Source organism: Kogia breviceps, chromosome 18 (genome assembly GCF_026419965.1).
Source record: "Kogia breviceps isolate mKogBre1 chromosome 18, mKogBre1 haplotype 1, whole genome shotgun sequence".
NCBI classification, from domain to species: domain Eukaryota; kingdom Metazoa; phylum Chordata; class Mammalia; order Artiodactyla; family Physeteridae; genus Kogia; species Kogia breviceps.
The window spans coordinates 24,833,471-24,852,253 of record NC_081327.1 but is presented as its reverse complement, the minus strand read 5'-3'; the positions used below and the strand labels follow the sequence as shown (position 1 = coordinate 24,852,253).

Here is an 18,783-nt window from a genome sequence, read left to right as displayed (position 1 = left end):
TGCACCCAGGTAGCCTGGCTGTAGAGCCCGAGTGTTGAGCTGCTGCCCCGATGCTGTGGGCAGGTTTTTTCCCACTGCAGAGCCCCAAACGTGTTAAAAACAAGGTCTGCTTTGTCTCTCGATACCGTGGTCTGTCCGCTCAACTTGTTGGGGGTGGGCTGGCTTCCCCCTGCCAGGATGCCAGGGTCTGGGTGGCGGGGGGTGCTTGGCCCCCTCCAGCGGAGCGACCAGAACCGGGTGCTGTCGGCGGAAGCCTGGGCTGCACTCTTTGGTTGAGCAGGAACAATTACTAATGACATTTAGAAAGAAATTAATGATGAGAAATGCAAGTTGGCATTTCAGGTGCGCCAGTCAACAGCCCCATGTCAGCACTCACCGGAGAGGCAAGGGGCTGGGGCCGGGCGTGCAGGGGGAAGGAGGAGGTGGCGGGAATTAATTTTGCTGTGTCAATAATGAATGTGGCCCCACTCGCTCTGTTTCTGGAGTTTAGACAAAATCAAGCACGGACCGACTGGGGCTCATCCAGGGCTGCAGTGAGATTCACTGTGTGCTGTGATACGGGCAAGGGTGGGTCACAGGTTCAGTTTGGTGTTTCCTTTCAGTGACATCAGGAAGCAGAGTGGGTGGGTGGGGGGACAGCGAAAGGGGAGGGGCTAGCCTTAGGACCCAGCCGTTTGAGCTCAACCAGCTCTTACCAGCTGCATAACTTAGCAAAGCTGCTTTGGCTTTCTCTATCTCTCTCTTTTTTTTTTTTTGGCCACAGCACTCGGCTTGTGGGATCTTAGTTCCCCAACCAGGGTTTGAACCTGGGCCCTCAGCAGTAAAAGCTCAGAGTCCTAACCACTGGACCACCAGGAAATTCCCTGCTTTGTCTTTCTGAGCCTCAGTTTCTTCATCAGTAAAATGGGACATCAGTAAAATCGAGACGTGAAGAGACCATATGAAGACCAGGCAGCCCAGTTGGGGTGCATGACAGGCGCACAATATATGGTAGCTATTACCCTATTCCACGGACATATTTTAAGATGCACAGCTTTTCTCATTATAACGGCTCTCACATTGGAATACCTCACTTGTGTGTTATAGTTTAACGGATGATTTTTTTGTTTGCTTGTTGTAATACATCAAATACGGAGCATCTTATATTCTCTGGGGTCTTAGAGTAGATAAAAGACGGCATTGGTAGGAAGCATGGCGGAGGGTGAGGAGGAAGAAAGATGCTGAAATTGTCTGGGGCAGGGATTGGGTTTCCCAGTGGGAGCGTGTCAACCCCTTCCTTCCCGTCAGGTTCTCCAGAATGAGGAATAGGGGTCCCATCCCGCATCCCCTCACATAGAAGGGAGAAGACACACACAGGGAAATGTCATTATCATAGTAACGTTGAGCATTTTTACAGTGGAGGTTAAAAACTCCTAGCCCGGTCTTCCCTGGTGGCGCAGCGGTTGAGAGTCCGCCTGCGGATACAGGGGACACGGGTTCGTGCCCCGGTCCGGGAAGATCCCACGTGCCGCGGAGCGGCTGGGCCCGTGAGCCACGGCCGCTGAGCCTGCGCGTCTGGAGCCTGTGCTCCGCAACGGGAGAGGCCACAACAGTGAGAGGCCCGCGTACCGCCAAAAAAAAAAAAAAAAAAACCCTCCTAGCCCATGACCCTAAGGGTTTTGGAACCTTTTCAATGGTTGTCTATGTTTCAAAATGGAGATTTCCTATCATTATAGTGGCTACCATTACTATAGTGCTTATAACGTGCCAGGCATTGTTCTTAGCACTTCTATACATTAAGACATTCTATCCTCACGATGCCTCTATTATTGAGGTAACTGAACTGAGGCACAGAGAGGTTAACTAACTCCCTGAGGCCACAGAGCTGGTCAGTCCTGGGCCTAGGCCACCAGCCCCAGCTTCCGTCTCTTTACCACCACACTAAATGGCTAGATTTCTTGATTTTTCTACGAACGAGACCTGGCAGCCCCTGGACCACAGTCCCGCATGGCAGCAAACCAGCTGCCCTCTTCAGACGCGGGGATGTGAGCTCTGGTTCAGCACCGCCCCCGACCTGGTCCGACTCACGCAGTTCATTACCCACCTGGGCTCTGAGTTTGCGGCCCTGTTGCAACACTTCGCAGTTTGTAAATATTATCTTGTTGGTACCTCAACAACCGGGAACCACTAGAAGTGCTCTTTACTCCCTCCATTTTGCAGACCTGAAAACTGAGGCTGGGGAAGGGCAATAAAGCTGGGAGGAGTGGGGCCCAGGGAAGGAGTGGGAAGTGTATTCCACCCATTTGGGTTGGGGGGTTTGAACAGGGAGGCAGGTGGGGCTCCCTGCTCTCCAGCTCAGTGACTGGTCCCCCCAGTGAAACCAGACGCGGATGCACAGGCCAACAGCTGCATCCCTATGGCACCGTCTCAGTCTCCCCGCCCTTCTTTTTGAAGCTGCCGCATCAAAAATGCGGGGTCATCCATGCTTTGGAGTTGACAGGGATGGCAAAGCCTTGTGATTTGTCGTAATTATGACAGTATTAAACATCTGTGTACCATTTTACATATTGTAAACACTTTTACATATGTAACCTGACTTGAAGCTTATAACAAGGCTATGAGGTCAGTATTATTTGTAAATAGGTACTTAGGAAGGTGAAGTGACTTGCCTTGGGTCGCATACATATATTAGGTGGCTAAGGCAGGATTTGAACTCCAAAGCCCACTGTTTGTCCACCGGTTCTTCTATCCTCCTTCCCACTTATTTATTCGTGCACTCTTCCTTCCCCTACCATTCACTCATCTGCCACCCATCCGCTTATCCACACATTCATCTTTCCATCCACCCATCTACTCATCCATCCATCATCCACCCACAACCGTTTTTCCATCCATCTAGCTACACATCCAGCCAGCCAGCCATCAGTGTTGAGTGTTAAGTGCTGGGAACGACACAGCTCTCATGACACCTCCTTCATGCGCTCTTAATTCCATGCTTAACTGCTACCCATCCCCCCTCCCTTCTCCCACCCTACAACTGCTTGCACCCCCACCCGCCGTCCCCCCAACACCTCTGATGAGTTGAGTGGGACAGGATGGACTGGGGATCTAGATGATCCTTTGTTTGCCTCACGGAAACCATCGAGTTCTGGTGGTGGAAGCGAAGGCGCAGGGCAGACCCACGTGGTCAAGGTGGAGCAGGTGTGTGGCGGTGATGATGTGCCTGGAGTTTGGTTGGAAGCTGAGGGTAGACAAGGCAGTGCAGACTGGGCCACAGTGTTCTTTAGCCCCATCAGTGGGCCCAGCTCCCAAAGAGCCCTGCCTTTCTAGGTGGGTAGAGGTCACCCTTAGCCCTTTGCTTTGTACCAGGCTGGATGTCCTCCCCGAATGGACAAGGATATACGCCCAAGTGTTTTCGTAAGAACCTTCGCGATCATTAAATATAATCGGTCTCAGCTGCAGTTTTGATTGCTGGTGCATGCACACAATTCATCACAGCAAATTAAGTCCATCTTCAGAACTTCTGGCCCTGCAGCCCGGGGGGTCTGTCAGTGAGGGGGCTGGGCCATGTGGGCTCCCGAAGCCATTCGGGGGGGGGGGTGATGAGCCATGTTTTCTGAGCAGGACCACCCTCAGAATAATCTGCCAGAACAGCTCTCCCTCTGCAGGGGTTAATTTTCTAGAAATTTTGAGGATGCTGGAAAGTTTTCCTTTTAGCAAAAATTTGGAGGAAAGAAGAAAAGGATGTGATCGAAGTTTTAAAATATCATTTATAAAACCTGAAAGCACTGGGTTAGTTGAGGGACCAGAACATATGTGTTCTGTATAATTAGTGACCGTGTGACCTAGATTTTCCAGGACAGTCCTGATTTCAAGTATTTTGTCCCAGCTATTGGCTATTTGTCCTGGTTTTTTGGCTTGTGAAATATGATGACTACATATGGAGCTGAGTTTTCTCATCAGATTTTAATGAATAAATATTTAAAGCTGTAAAGTCCTGGAAAGATTTCAGAAAAAAATTAAAGGGAAAATTTCCACCCACTTTTTTCCCCAACGTGGCAAAATACGTCTATGGGTATACCTCATGCATGCTTCCCGTTGCCCCACTGAAGTAGCAGAGGAAACACTTCCATCCAGCAGGGTTTGAAAACTGTCAAGGCCCCAGTCCTTTGGACCTGCCAGTAATTGCAGGGGAGGCCTCTCCGCCGTGTGGCTCAGGCCCCTGTGCTCAGGGCATAAAGCCCCTGGTTCTAAATGTCTCAAGAGGGCCTCTGTTCTTCTGTGGCCCCGGGAGCTGGGCCATTGATGATAGCCATAGGCTCGGGCACCGCAGAGGAAGCCCTATGCATCACAGAAGTGGAAAAGGTCTTGTAGCCAATTCTGGCCAGTGATACATCCCCTGGATGCTATAGCTCCCACCTGTCCAGCCGAGGCCTCTACATGCCTCGTCTCCTTGCTACAGCCTGTGCAACTTCCAGCTTCCAACTTCCAACCCTAGAACAAGAGACGTGGACTTCCCTGGTGGTCTAGTGGCTAAGACTCTGCACTTCCATTGCAGAGGGCGTGGGTTCAATCCCTGGTTGGGGAACTAAGATCCCAGATGCTGTGTGACCAAAAGAAAAAAAAAGATGTCTTCTGTAGAACAAGAGACATGAGGATTATAGCGCAGGATTGGCCCTGCATCCAGCTGTAGAATGTGACAGACATTTCATCCTCCCACCTGCCTGCTTATTTTGTAAGATCCCACCCAATTTTTTAAAAAGTTGTGGGAAAATACACATACATAAAATTTACCATCTTAACCATTTAAAAAAAATTAATTAATTTATTTATTTTGGGCTGCATTGGGTCTTTGTTGCTGTGTGTGGGCTTTCTCTGGTTGTGGCGAGCGGGGGCTACTCTTCGTTGCGGTGTGTGGGCTTCTCGTTGCGGTGGCTTCTCTTGTTGCAGAGCACGGGCTCTAGGCGCACGGGCTTCAGTAGTTGTGGCTCGTGAGCTCTAGAGTGCAGGCTCAGTAGTTGTGGCACACGGACTTCAGTAGTTGTGGCTCACGGGCACTAGAGCGCAGGCTCAGTAGTTGTGGTGCACGGGCTCAGTTGCTCCACAGCATGTGGGATCTTCCTGGACCAGGGCTCGAACCTGTGTCCCCTGCATTGGCAGGCGGATTCCTAACCACTGCGCCACCAGGGAAGTCCCTTAACCATTTTTTTTTCCCTTAGCCATTTTTAAGTAGACAGTTCATTGGCACTAAGTACCTTCACAGTGTTGTGCAACCGTCACCACCATCCACAGATCTTTTCCATCTTCCCAAGTGGAAACCGTGTCCCTATGAGTCAGTGACTCCCCCTCCCTCCCGCAGCCCCTGGAAACCACCATTCTCCTTCCTGTCTCTAGGAACCTCATAGAAGTGAGTAATACAGTCTTTGTCCTTCTATGACCAGCTCGTTGCACTTAGCACAGTGTCTTCAAAGGATCCCTGGACTTCTAAGGGAAACGTATAGCATGCCCTGGGCGGGGCTGGGGACATGGAGGAGAGGGGCAGCCCTGTTTCTTCTCCTCTCCGCGGCCCTGTCAGTGGAGGCTTTGCCTCATACCATTGCCCGTTGGCTGTCATTTCAGAAATACTGAGTTTTTAGCAAGCGCGGGCTCTGAGCCGACACAGGGCCCAGCAGAGAATGGGGAGATGAGGTCCCTGCCTGCAGCTCATGGCCTAGTGAGGGGCAGGGAAGCAGCCTGGTCACTGCAGGTTGAGGAAAGTGCTAGAAGGACACCTGTGCAGGTGAGGGGCTGCACCAAGACAGGGGCACCTCATCATACGGGCAGGAAGGGCTTTCCCGGGGCATGGCAATCAGATGCGGAGGAGCCTGGGGAAACTGGGGGGAGCCTCGGGGCAGTGGAGTGGCCGCCAAGAGGGCTGAGTGAGGGAAGAGCTTGGCCTGGGTGGGGAGCTGAGAGAAGGTGGTAGAGGCTTCGGGGCCAGCAGTCGCCGGACCTTGTAGGGCTGTCAGGCCTGGGGTCTGGAGCCTGGATTTCTTCTGGGTGTGGTTGGGACCCACTGGAGGTTAAGCAGAGATCTCCCACTTCCCTGCTCCCTGGAAGAGAGAACCTGGGACATTCCTCTCATGGCACTTTGTTCTCTCAGTGTCCCATGGCCATGAAGAGGAAGCCCTGGCTGGAACCCGGGTCGTCGGCAGCAAGCGGGGGCTTGCAGGGGTGTCCCCCCCGGTGGTGTGAGTGAGGGCAGGTTAACTGCACTGTGTGGGGAGAAGAAAAGCCCCAAATAAAAATAACCAACCCCTGAACCCCTGTGCAGCATGTTGTCAGTGTAACGCGTGTGTGTGTGTGTGTGTGCACGTGTGCCGGGGATTGTGGACTATCCACGAGTGTGTGTGTACGTGCATTTCATTTTGGGGTACCTGTGAGTGTGTGTCTGTGTTTGGAGCCCAGTGGGGGATTATGCAGAGATTTCCCACCTCCCTTGATGTGTGGCTTTGGGGTGTCTGTGAGAGTGTGCGTTTGGGGGTGGGCGTAGGAGCGGAGGGAAGAGGAGCCCTGTCGTACCACGCTGCATTCATAAGTGCCCCCAAGGGCAGTGCCCACACAATGCCTGGCTCTCTCCTTCTCCCCCGTGAGATACAGCGGGTGATGGGTGGGAGGATTCTCAAGTTCTTTGGAAGAATAAAGGGAGGTACGAGGGGATTATCATCAAGACTCTTGAACGAGGTGCTTATGGAAAACTGTGCTGTTCTCTCTGAGTGGTTGAGGGAGGGGCTGCCTGCTCCCCCTCCCCAAGATGGCCATTTTGACGCTCCTGGGCGGGTTTCCCAGGTTTGCGAGCACCTGGCGCACCCAGAAACCCTTAGGCTGCATGGTGGGCCCCGCCCTCAAGGCAGCGGTACCCAGGACCTGGGGGACCCTGCTGGCCTCAACGGAGCGTCATCTTCTATGCTCCATCCTCTTCTTCAGAACGTAACCCTGGAGGGTCCCACATCCCATCCCCTCAGGTGAGGACCCTAAATAATGACGGGCCACGTGCCATCTAATAGCACTGCCCACCCTCCCCCCACCCTGGGCACCAGCCACTCGGTGTACTGGAAGATATCTCGAGCATCTTGAGGGCCTCTCAAAATACCAGCGGCCTCAAGCTGGCAGCCCGTGGGCCAGATTTGACCTACAGACATGTTTTCATTGGCTGCGTCATGCTTTAAATAGCAAATGTTTTATTTTTGTAAAAATCTCGAGTTTTCAGTTTTCCCTACAGAACCAGAAGTGCTGGCGGCACTGGGCCTGCATTCCCACAGGGCCGTCTTTCCCTGGAGCCCACGAGGGCTGCCCCTTTCCTACGAGGCTTGGGTTCCTGGGATGACACCAGTCCTCACTGTGCCTTATTGCCTTGCACCTGGCCTGGGCGGAGCTTGCTGGTTGAGTGGACCCGACAGCAACCTGGCCCCTGAGCGGAGGCCTCTGTCCAGTCCGGGCCCAGCTGCACATGGTAGGGAAGCTCTGCCCACAGCAGCCGGGTGTCCCCGACATCAGCCGCTGTTTTTCAGTATATTACCCTGTGAGTGCGGTGCCCCAGCTGATAGGATGTTCCATGCGTGTGGGTGCCTGGTCTTCTCTGACCGTCACTAAGACCGGCAGATGTGTTCTGAGGTGGGAGGAGAGACCCCTCTCTTGGTCTTGGGATCCCAGTCTTCCCGCACCATTTTTAATGGAGTTTCAGCACCTCTGCCTTGGTCTCTCCTCAGGCTCTGGTGGCCTGTACGCTTCGGTTCTTGCCCTGCTGCGGCAGGATGGAATCCTATCTTTCAGAGGTCTGACTCAGGCTCTTAGGGGGCAGGGGGCCATGTCTTAATTTGTATTTGAGATGAACCCCAGGGTCTGGTTCCAAGCAAGCGCTTGGCTAATGTGTTTAGAATGGACTTCCCAGTGACCCGTGACAGGCCAGTGCAGTGTCCCCACCCAGGAGGGGCCAGAATCCACAGCAGGGAATAACTTGTGGTCGCCTGGCACGCCACGGCCAAAACCCTTGATTCTCGGTCCTTTGTCCAAGGTTTGCTGGACACCCTGTCCCGGAGGGACTCCCACCTATAACCAGCAACCGTAGTGGCCAGATTAACTCGCGACTCGGCGTCAGGCTTGTTGCTGAGGAGGGGCACATCTGTAAGCGGCCCTGGAAAGATTTCACCCTCCTCTGCCCGTGACACAGCCGTAAGCCCTCGTTTTCCCTCGCACAGCTGCTACCTAAAGTCGAGTCGCTGGCCTGCGATTCTCTGCTCACAAACAGACCGACTGGGCCCATTTGCATTCTGAAGCGCAGTTCCCAGGAGTCCTCGGGCCCTCTGGGCAGGTATTATTAGTTCCCTTGTTTTGTTGGGTAACTCTGAATGGGAGCCTGTTTATGGGCTGAGTCCTAATAGAAGGCTTCGGTTCCCTCCTAATAATCTATTCTCTGGTGGGTTTTATTTCCGAAGCACAGCCGTACAGAACCTGCCCTCTTGGGAGTTTATTGGGCTTTTTTATCACAACAACATTTTCTCCCACATTTTCACTCAAAGGAAGATCTTTTTCCCACTCACGGGACGACTGGTTATTGGCCAGGCCACCTGCTTTGGGCTCTTGGGTCCTGGGTGCTGCCGGGCACTGGCGAGAGGGGTTTAGAGGGGGTATTCGCTTGCCCACCCGGGGTACTTAGAGCAGCAAGGAGAATGAAAGAGAGCAGACAGTCAGCTCCTTTGGGGACACGTCCAGCAGCAGCAATCAGGGTCATACGGCTCTTCCTCACATGGCCCCAGGTGACAAAGTCCCCGAAACTTCTCCTGCTCTGGGTTCTGCCAGAAAGCAGTAGATCCCCCCAAAGCCAACCCGGCTGCTCCTTAGAAGCTGGAATCTCCCTCCACGCCAGGAGTTCCAGATGAACTGAGGCTCTCACGTGAGAGACTTCCCCAGCTAAGCGGGTCCAACGCTCACTTCCTGCCGCTCTGGATTGGCAGGCAACAGCCTGTCTGGCTGTCTGGGAGGCAGGGTCAGGGGAAGCCCCACACACATCCCCACGCGCGGAGGAGCTGCCTTGGCCTCGTAGGCTTTGTCCCAGGGCGGTGGGTCACCAGCTTCGCTCAGGACCCTCCGATGCCAAAGACGGGTCTCCCTTCCACACGGACGAACCTCTCCTTGCCCTCTGTGCAAACGGGCAGCCTCCGGCTTGCTTGGTGGGCCCAGGGGGACATGGGGCACATACACGTCAGGGCCCGGGTCCCCAGGAGAGCGGCTGCGTCACCGGGCAGGCATTTAGAGGGAACCTCAGCCATCACTCACTCCTAATTTTCGTGACGTGCATTAGCGAAATTGTGTTCTGAGTATTCATTCAGTGCTGTTTATGGTGTGCTCTCGAGTGCGCTTACCGTTTGTCAGAAGTGCAAACTAGCGAACATACGAGCCTTTAAGACAGGCCATCTGTTCGTCTTAGACCCTTGGACGATTGTCAAACGCTTCTAAAAATAAGTGCTCACTAGCAGAGAGGGGCTGCCCAGGTGATACACAGCAGAGAGGGAAGCAGGGCTGCCTGCACCTGTACCCTCCCCAAAGGGAAAGATACAGTCGTGTGCTGGGGATGGGTGGGGGCCCGAGAAGGGAGCAGAGGGGGTGAGAGCCTGAAGGCCCTGCCGATAGACCTTTCCGGCTGGAGGTGTGTGCGTCTCCCTGTTCCTTGCCTCTCGTGTAACTCCGCAGCTCAAGTACTTTCGATGGCTCCCTGTGGCCCAGATTTAAGGGCAGGCTGCCTCGTCTGGCATCAAGGAGCCTCATCAATAAGACCCCCTCCTTCCTTTCCAGGCTTGTCTCCACGGCACATACCCTGTCCTTCTGCCAAGCTGAATTATTCATTGTTCCCCCAACATATGCTGCACTTTTCACATTTCACAGGCAGGGGAGGGCTGTGGTGAAGGGTGGGCTCTGCATACAGACCGCACAGGTGCAGCTCCCGCACCACCATTAACCAGCTGTAGCACCTCCACTCTGTGCCTCAGTTTTCTCATCTGTAAAATAGGGATAATGAGAGTATTTAGTCCCCAGAGTTGTCGTGAGGCTTAAATGAGTTAATATAAGTGAAGAGTTAAGAATGACACAGTGAGCTCGCGATGAGGGTTCACTGTGATCGTTATCAGGATCCTTCACACCTTCAGCCTTTGTCTGGTTGGTCCCATCTCTCCCTGGAAAGCGAACACACACACACACACACACACACACACACACACACACACACACACTCACACACACACACACAGTGCAAATCCTAACCCGATCCATCCTCAAAGGGCAGCTGGGAGGCCAACATTTTCCTTAAGCTCCTCCCAATCAGAAATGTTCTCCCCACGGTTCCTTTTTGTGAAATCTCACCCCCTCCTTCAGCCACGAGCTGGTAGCAGGACAGGATATGCCTCACTTTCTCTCTCTCTCACTCTCTCTGTCTTCCGTCTCCACACACAGCCAGGCTCCATGTTTGTTAAACAAACAAATAACAGAACCTCGCTTAGCCTGAACATGGCTGCAGAGTTAGCCCGAAGGATCTACCTTTTCCCCTGGAAACGAATCCTCCCATGGTTAAGCCAGGTCCTTGGACTCGGTCCCTGCTCCTGCAGACTGCTCTTTGTGACACCAGCCTTGTGAGAGCCACTGGGGCTGAGCCGCCAGGGAGTGGCCCAGTGGTAGGCAGTGGGGAGAAAGGGGATTAACCATAGCCCCTTTCCCAGCCGAGAACCAGAGGCAGGTGATGTGGCGAAGCCAGGTGGGCTCTGCAGCTGGGGCTGGGTGAGCAGGGAGTGTAGGATGCTCTGGGTATGGGGGCCGTGTCCTGTGCCCTTAAGTCTGCCACAGGGAGGTGAGGCCCGGCCCCGGGACCACGCCTTCTCTTGTGCCCCTTGAGAGTAAGGGTCTGTGAGTCCAGGCCGCCCCCATTCACTGTGGGCTGTGAGCTTCTCAAGGGAGAGGCTGGGGCTGCTCCACCTCTGTGTGTCCAGTGCCCGGCTGGGGCCTCCGTGAACCGCTGTGGAAGGAATGAGCGAATGGGTGAATGGCGGGGTGAGTGCACACCGCCTCCCTCCTCCACAAAGTCTCCCCGTGAGGCTCCTTTGCCTCACCAGACGTCCTTCTGTTCCCCGGGGGGAGGGAAAGCAGTGAATTGTGGGTACAGAGGTGGGAGCCAGGGGGCTGGTGGGGAGGGGACAAGGACGGGAGGACCTTTATTAGATGCTGCTGTTCCAGAGATAGGACCATCCAAGGTGCTGCCTTGTCCGGAGCGGTCCTGAGATCTCGCCAGCCCCGGGGACACACAGAAGGAGGAACTAGCAGAGGCATCGGTCTGTCAGACCTCCCAGAAGCCCCCGCTGCAAGCCCCCAAACGTGTTTGGTGCCATGGGGGTACAAGCAGGGAACAAACAGCCGCTCGTTCACGGAGCTCCCTGTATCTTGGACACCGTTTATGGCAATGTATGGAGCACTTACTGTTGGCCAGCCTGGGATAAGTGCACACCCATTATCTCCTGAGTCCTCAGGGCATCTTAGGAAGTGGGCTCTGTTATTTCTGCCCCATCCCCCCCAGGCCCCCAGAGGTCAGGGAACTTGCTCAAGGTCACATGGCCAGTAAGTGGCAGAGCCAGGATTCAAACCCAGGACTCTCAGCCCATAAGGGCTGGCCCCCTGCCTTGGGATCACTCGGGGTAGTGGCTGACACAAATGGGGCACTTGCAAAGGACCAGGCGAGGTGCCAGGACTTTAGAGATATTTTGTCATCAGAGTGGCTGGAGCACAGGAGGGGCAGATAATAATGACCCGCAGTGCAGAGAAATCCTCTCCAGCCGGTGCCCGTGCATCTCAGAATGTGCAGAGCAGTCTCTCATTGCCTCACAGGCAGTGTTTTCCACGCCACCAGGCAGCCAGCATGTTTAAGCACCACTAGTCTTTTCTCCTTGACTCTATGGTGAGGGGGCATCAAAGGGAGACCAAGGGACAGAACACAAAGCCAAAACCTGGTGAAGAAATCCTGATTGCAGACCAGGGGGGGGACACACCAGTGTGTGTGCGTGTGTGTGTGTGTGTGTGTGTGCACGCGCACGCATATGTGTGTGTGCATGTGGTGCGTATGCATGCCTGTTGCAGGACATGGAGGTGTGTTGAGCCAGGGGTGCCTCCTGGGGCTAGTGAATGGGCCTCCCACCAGAATCTCCAACTGGCCCATGCTAGGGTGTGTCTGTGCTTTGGGAAGGATGGTCCAGCCACAGACTCCATGATTCTGATGCTCCCTCATTGCCCAACATATACCCTGGCTTTGCTCCAAATCGAGGTTATTTTACTGCTGAATTCCTAGCAACTAGTATGGTGGCTGTCACCCAGGGATTTAGTAAAGGTTTTCTGAATGAACGAACGAATGAATGAATGAACAAACAGCCATGGAAATGAATGTGAGGGTGTGACAGAGGGATCCTCAGCCTCAGTCCTCTGCAGATGACTTCCACAGAGACGGTTCACCAGGATCCCCGCTAGGGCCCGACCTCCCGCCCGTCACTAACTTGTATCCCGGGGGCAGATGGCCCAGTGCACCAGGCAGAGGTGCTCAGAACAGGCGCTACCAGAAACCTCCACCAGGAGAGCCGCACTGGCTCTGCCGAGAGGATGGATCTCGGCCGCAAACCAGTGCCACCCACCTCCCTTCCGTTCTCCCATTTTATTTTTCTCACCTGCTCCTTGGCCCACACCTGTGTCTCCCTGGCAGGCAGAGAGGCCCGTGTGGATGCCAGGCCCCGCCCCAGGGACCTCCCAGTCCTTGCCGGCTGCCACCCCTGCCCCAGCCCCGGCCTTTACGATGCCGGGAAGTGTTCGTCTGCGGGGTTGGTATCATCTTTAAAAAACGATTTTCTTCCTTCTCTGAAGGGGCTAAATATAGCACAGGCATAAACAGAGAAATAGACATTAAGCCAAAATGCCCTTGTGAGAACCATGCCGGGTGGAAGGAGCTTTAAGAAGACTTGATGAAGCTCCCTCATCCCTCGAACCAACCGCAGCTTCAAACCTTGGGGGAAGCAGCCACTGGTTTTTAGGGTTATTGAACTGTGCCGCTCGCCAGTGGCTCCGCCGGGAGCTGCTCAGCGCACAGGTGTGCTGGCGATTGGTGAGTCCTCATGACGGTCCCTGCCACCCCCTCCGCCCTTTTTGAGACTGTGCCCTGGGCCTGTGGAGGAGCTGATGCCGTCCTGGCCGAGCACAGTGGCTTCTTAGCCACCCCCATACTTACCGGGCGGCCTTGACCGGGCTCTCTCAGAGCCGCCATTCTGCACCCTTAAGCCCACACCCATCGTTAGGGTGTCTGTGTGTCTCTAGGCATCCCCCCCACCCCACGCAGTCAGGCTCCTCGAGGGCCGAGCCCAGCTGGAGTCGTCCCCTCCCTTCCACTGTCCCCGTCCCAGGGCAGAGCATCCAGCAGGCACTTCACAGCGCAGTGCTGAATGAATTCTGGTGCCTGGCCCCCTCGGGGCATCAAGTTTCCACGTTTCCATCTGCTGTGACACCCTGGGCTTTTGTTCCTGTAGAACTTCAGGTAAGGAAGTTTCACCTTCTTTGAGGAAGTTCTTCCTTGAGTCTAACTGAAGAACCGCCAGCTACTGCTCCTTAAGAGAGAAGGCCACTGTTGTTTTCACCTGAGAAGTGGCGTTTATTCTTTTTTTTTTTTTTTTGCGCGCTATGCGGGCCTCTCACTGTTGTGGCCTCTCCCGTTGCAGAGCACAGGCTCCGGACGTGCAGGCTCAGCGGCCATGGCTCACGGGCCCAGCCGCTCCGAGGCACATGGGATCCCCCCGGACCGGGGCACGAACCCGCGTCCCCTGCATCGGCAGGCGGACTCTCAACCACTGCGCCACCAGGGAAGCCCGGCATTTATTCTTGAACTGTCCTAACCAGGAGTCCTAGGTGTAGGTTTCCCTCGCCAGGATTTCTGTGCCTGGCTGAGCCAGTGTGGACCATGTATGTCACACCGGCCCTGTTCTTGGCATCTTGGCCAGAGGCTGCTTCATTATCCAGAGAGCCCTGGACATCTGCCTTTTCCCCTGTTGCTGGTGGATGGTCCTGAGGACTTGGTGAAGATCAGAAATCGTCTGGTTTTCTGCTGCTTATGAAACAGAGTCCACATTCAGGGGCATTCAGGGCTCCCAGCAGTCTCCCACGTGTTCTCTGTGCTGGGATCACCCCACTGGTGCCCACATCTGCCGAACTTACTCCAGCCTCCATGCCTTCGTCTATGCTGTGCCCTCCTCTTGGCATGTCCTTTCCCCTTTCCACATACCTACATCCTACCCATATATTTATTCGTTTATTTATCCTCCCATTGATTCAAAAACATTTACTCAGTGTCTCCTTGGTGCTAGAGCCTCAGAACCATAATTTGAGAATGAGGAAAGGGCTATACATGTTTAACTTCCTAATGTCCCTCCTCTTCCTCCTCCGCACCCCCCACAAATCAAGAAGGACCGGACCGGGCTTCCCTGGTGGCGCAGTGGTTGAGAGTCCGCCTGCCGGTGCAGGGGACGCAGGTTCGTGCCCCAGTCCGGGAAGATCCCACATGCCGCAGAGCGGCTGGGCCCGTGAGCCATGGCTGCTGAGCCTGCGCGTCCCGAGCCTGTGCTCCGCAGCGGGAGAGGCCACAACAGTGCGAGGCCTGTGTACCGCAAAAAAAAAAAAACAACACCAAAAAACAACAAAAAAAAGAAGGACCAGACCACACCCGGAGAAGCCAGGCCATGTGGCACTGTTAACTCAGTGGCTGTTGGCAGGGTGGGAGAGGGAGACCACCACGTCGTTGCTGGCAGCTGCGCCTGCTGCACCACCGCCGGGCTTGGGAGGCCCGGGGGTCCGGCCAGCACAGTGTGCAGCACTGGGCCAGGTGCTGGGGCCAAGAAAGGAAGCGATGCCCCGCTGCCTGCCACGCAGCAGAGGCGGCCAGGCTGGCCCTCGGGAGGCACATGGATGTGGGGGCCGCGGGCTGGAGGTTCCTCGAGTGGCTACAGAGATGGGAAGTGCTGTGTCCCAGAGGACTTCACGAGTAGCAAGCTTGGGAGGAGAGAGGAGGCAGGAGCTGAATCAGCAAAGGCTTGGAAGCCAGGAGGGTGGTTTGATGTAGGGTGGGCTCAGCTCCCCGCAGGACTGGCTGGCTGGCCGTGCACAAGAGCAGGGAGAGGTGCCTCGGCGGCAGGGTGGGCGCTCCCATGGAAACCGCCGCATCCCATCTGTGGCCTCACACAACCTGCCTTGTGCCTCTGGGTCCCTGACAACCCCACCGAGGTGCCAGGCAATGCTGGCAGAGTTCGTGCTCATGTCTGGAGAGTTCAGATGATCCGCAGACTGGGTGCCCACGAGGGCGTAGGGCGCTGTGGAGACCCTGCCTTCTCGCCCAAGCCCCTGGCTTTCTTGGATTCTAGTTGCTACCCCTCCTGCTTCCTAGCTGGATGTACGTTTACCGTGTCTGAGCCTCAGTTTCCTCATTTTACCACGTCCTACCTTGTAAGGCTGCTGTGAGGATCGACAGAGATGTGCCAGCAACCACACATAGCACGTGTGCTTGCCAAATTCTGGCCACGTGTCCTGTGCCCGGGAGCCCAGGAAGGAGGGCGGCAGTGGTTGGTGTACGGTGCCTCGGGAGTCAGTGGGCATCTGCTGTATGAGGACGGGGCTCTGCCTCTCCCTGGCCGTGAGCTTACCGGAGGGGCTGGTGCCATCGCCGGGAGGCAGCAGCCGTGCCTGTCGTGGGAAGGGGCTGCCACCGGGGGCCTGGGCCGGGGAGCGGGGGTTGGCCCCAGGCCTTCCGGCGAAGCTGCGGGCATCCGCTAGTCACCCTCACCGCGCAGACCCGGAGCCCAGGAGAGAGACGCAGCGCCACGCCTGACCCCTGGTGGTCATCGGCAGAGCTGCAGGTGCGGCTCCCAGCCCCGGAGGAGCGGCTGCGCTGGCGGGGCGCCCACTTCTGGGGAGGCTGCTCCCCATCACTGGGCGTCCTGTGCTGCCCCCGAGCAGGGTTGCCCTGCCCCGGGTGGATTTTGCTTCCTTTCTCCAGGTGTCATGAGGTCGAATACCACCTGAGGCTTTGATGAGATTGGTGTGTATTTGGAACACATCACTGAAAAGAAACAAAAAGATTGTAGGATCTTAGAGGCCAAATCCCACCCCCAGCCACAGGCCACTAGCTCCCGTGGAAACAGACCTACACTGCTGGCCTGCTCTGGTTGGTGTGAGGGAGGAGATACCGTGGGCTGTGGCGAGAGGAGAGGGAAGCGTTTGGTCAGAGGGGCCCACCCGGGCCCTGGATTCCCAGGCGGATTCGGACAAACGACACCACAGTCTTCTGGCCAGAGCATTGTCTCGTGATGGCACAGGCAGCCTCCCTCCCCTGGCTCCCTCCCTGTGGATGACCTGCCCCCTGCCTCGGCCACAGGCACCAAGGCCGCCCACTTCCTCAGCATGTCCATGCCACCCGGGTGTTTTTTGGCTGGAGAACTGCATGGCACATCTGCTGTCTCCCTGCACTAAGCTCAGAGCGGCTCCCCGGAAGGCCCGAGAAGGATATCTGGGGGAAGCCTGCAGGCGATCAGATATAATTTCCTCCTGATCATTAGAGCAAAAGGGAGATGGAGAGGTGAACAGGGATGTTTTTAATTCCCACTACCTCCCCAGCATTTCCCCTCTCCCTTCATATAGCCAGTCCCCACGGTATGACCTGAATGGTCTAAAAACAAAAATTCATAGGGAGCCCAGGTTGGCAGCAACAGGAACCAATCCCCAAGCCCCAAATCAACGTGGCGTCTTGGCAGCTGCGTCCCCGGAGCACTTTTTCCCTGTTGCATTTTGTTTTGTAATAAACGAGATGCTTTTCTGCGGCTCTCTGGCGGCGTAAATGCACTGAGTGGGAGGGGATAGGCACGCTCTCCATTCTTCTGCCCTCATGCGTGTCCCCTTTCTTCGCCTTTGCAGAACCACACGATGAGCCAGCACGCACAGTGAGGGACCGCTCGACAGGACACCTCTCCGCAGAAGGCTTGCCGGAGACGCCGTGGGGAGGGCCATTTGAACATTACATCCAATCAAAGTGTCATTTGCAACCCAGATGTAAAACTCTAATGATTTGGCCATGAGGCGCTGCTATTATAAGCAGCTGGAAATGAATATTAATGGCAGAGATTAAAAGTATTCCATGCTCAGTATTTTTTATTGTCCTGCTACAGCTAGTGTGCTTTTAGAGTTTCCGCCGCAGACTACATTTCTAGAGTTAGAGAAACCCGCTTTTTGAGGCTATTGTCCTTTGTTCCTTCATGTATTATATTGATAGTTTTTTTTTAAAAAAGGATTAGTGTGATTTTTTTGCTTTGCTTCTTCTTTTTTTTTTCTTTCTTGTTTTTCTTTCCCCCCTTTCGGTTAACTACTTTTTAATTGCAATTCTAGGTAATTGTGCATCGTGATGTGATTGCTTGGCTATTGTCTGAATATTTCCTTTTAATTTTTTAATTAAAGACTAATGCTTTGATTGGATTTGCCAGTTCACCGGACAGTGATTAAAACTATGTAATGAATATAATCGGTTTCAGTGCAACTGGATGGTCTGCTTTTAAATGTGACTTAATCTGACTGCAGTAACTAGTACAGTTCAATAAAGGGAATCCATGCGATTAGCATCCGGCTGCTTGGTTCTCTCCTCCCCAGCCCAGGGCTGTGTGAGGGCTGTCGTCAACTACGGGATGTGTCCCTGTGTGAGTTCCCGCGGATCACACATGCTAGTGGGGACCTGCACACAATGGACCCAGCTCCCCTCGGGTAGGAAGAAGCCTAGTAATCGAATGCACACAGACTGGATGAGCTGGCAGGAGGCACGGAAGTCAGAGTGGGAAGAACCTTTAAATACTCTGATCTTCTCATTTATGGATGGAGAAACTGAGGCCCAAGGATAAGCGAGCGACTGCACTGAGGCCATGGAATAGGTTGATTAGGATGGCTCAAGTTCATCCACGTCTCTCCCCCTTGGGTGTGGCTTTCCTGGCTGCTGGATGAAGCCGGTCACGTGGTCACATGGTTAACCCTTACCTTGCCAGGACTCCAGGCAGGACCTGGATTCTAGCTGTGGCCAAGGCATGGGGATTGGACAGGAGTTAGGGAGGGCTGCCCAGCCCCATGAGCTCCAGAGCTGAGGGCTGCAGAGTGAGCCAGGTAGGAGCAGCAGTCTCCCAATCACAGAGATCAGTGGGATGTGGAGGCACTGAGACCAGTGGCTGCAGCCAGGACTCTACTGGGGCAAGCGAGGTGCCTAGGATGCAAAATCTTGGTGGGGGGGGCCGCTCTCAGCGGCCCCGAGAATGGACATTTCCTGACACTTTGCACCCTTAGGTGCCTTGCTTGCCTCACCTCCTCTTGGTCCTGCTGGCGCCCCAGGACCGACCCAGCAGACTTAGCCTCCCACATGCCCGTCCTCCCATGCCTCCATCGTGCTGGTGCCCAGCCAACTTGCCAATCAGAGGCCAGGGCTTCAGAACCTGCACGGGGAAGCCTTTCCTTGTTAACTTTTCACAAGGGGCAAGAAAATCGGTTATTACCCTCTGTAGAGCAGAAATGAAACAGATTGCACCTAATTATAATGTAATACTAAGTCATGGCGTGGAATTTGGAGCAATTATCCCCAGCATCTTCTGACTCCCATATCAAGGGGCTTCTGTAAGAGTTGCCCTTGCTGCCACCACATGTAATGTTCTGACATGGGTGGGGCTGTTGCTTTTTCTAAAG

The 18,783-nt window shown here is 54.8% G+C and overlaps 1 protein-coding gene across 5 annotated transcripts in view; it reads left to right on the top strand.

Annotated features, from left to right (window-relative positions):
• The window catches only part of ZNF423 (zinc finger protein 423), a 328,197-nt gene extending 310,513 nt beyond the window's left edge, over positions 1-17,684 (top strand). For all 5 annotated transcript variants that reach the window (XM_059044776.2, XM_067018596.1, XM_067018598.1 and 2 more), the window contains one exon: positions 16,987-17,684. In XM_059044776.2, coding sequence (XP_058900759.1) covers positions 16,987-17,016 — 30 coding nt within the window. In that variant the 3' untranslated portion in view covers positions 17,017-17,684. The remainder of the gene's footprint in view (positions 1-16,986) is intronic.
• Positions 17,685-18,783: the final 1,099 nt, after the last annotated feature.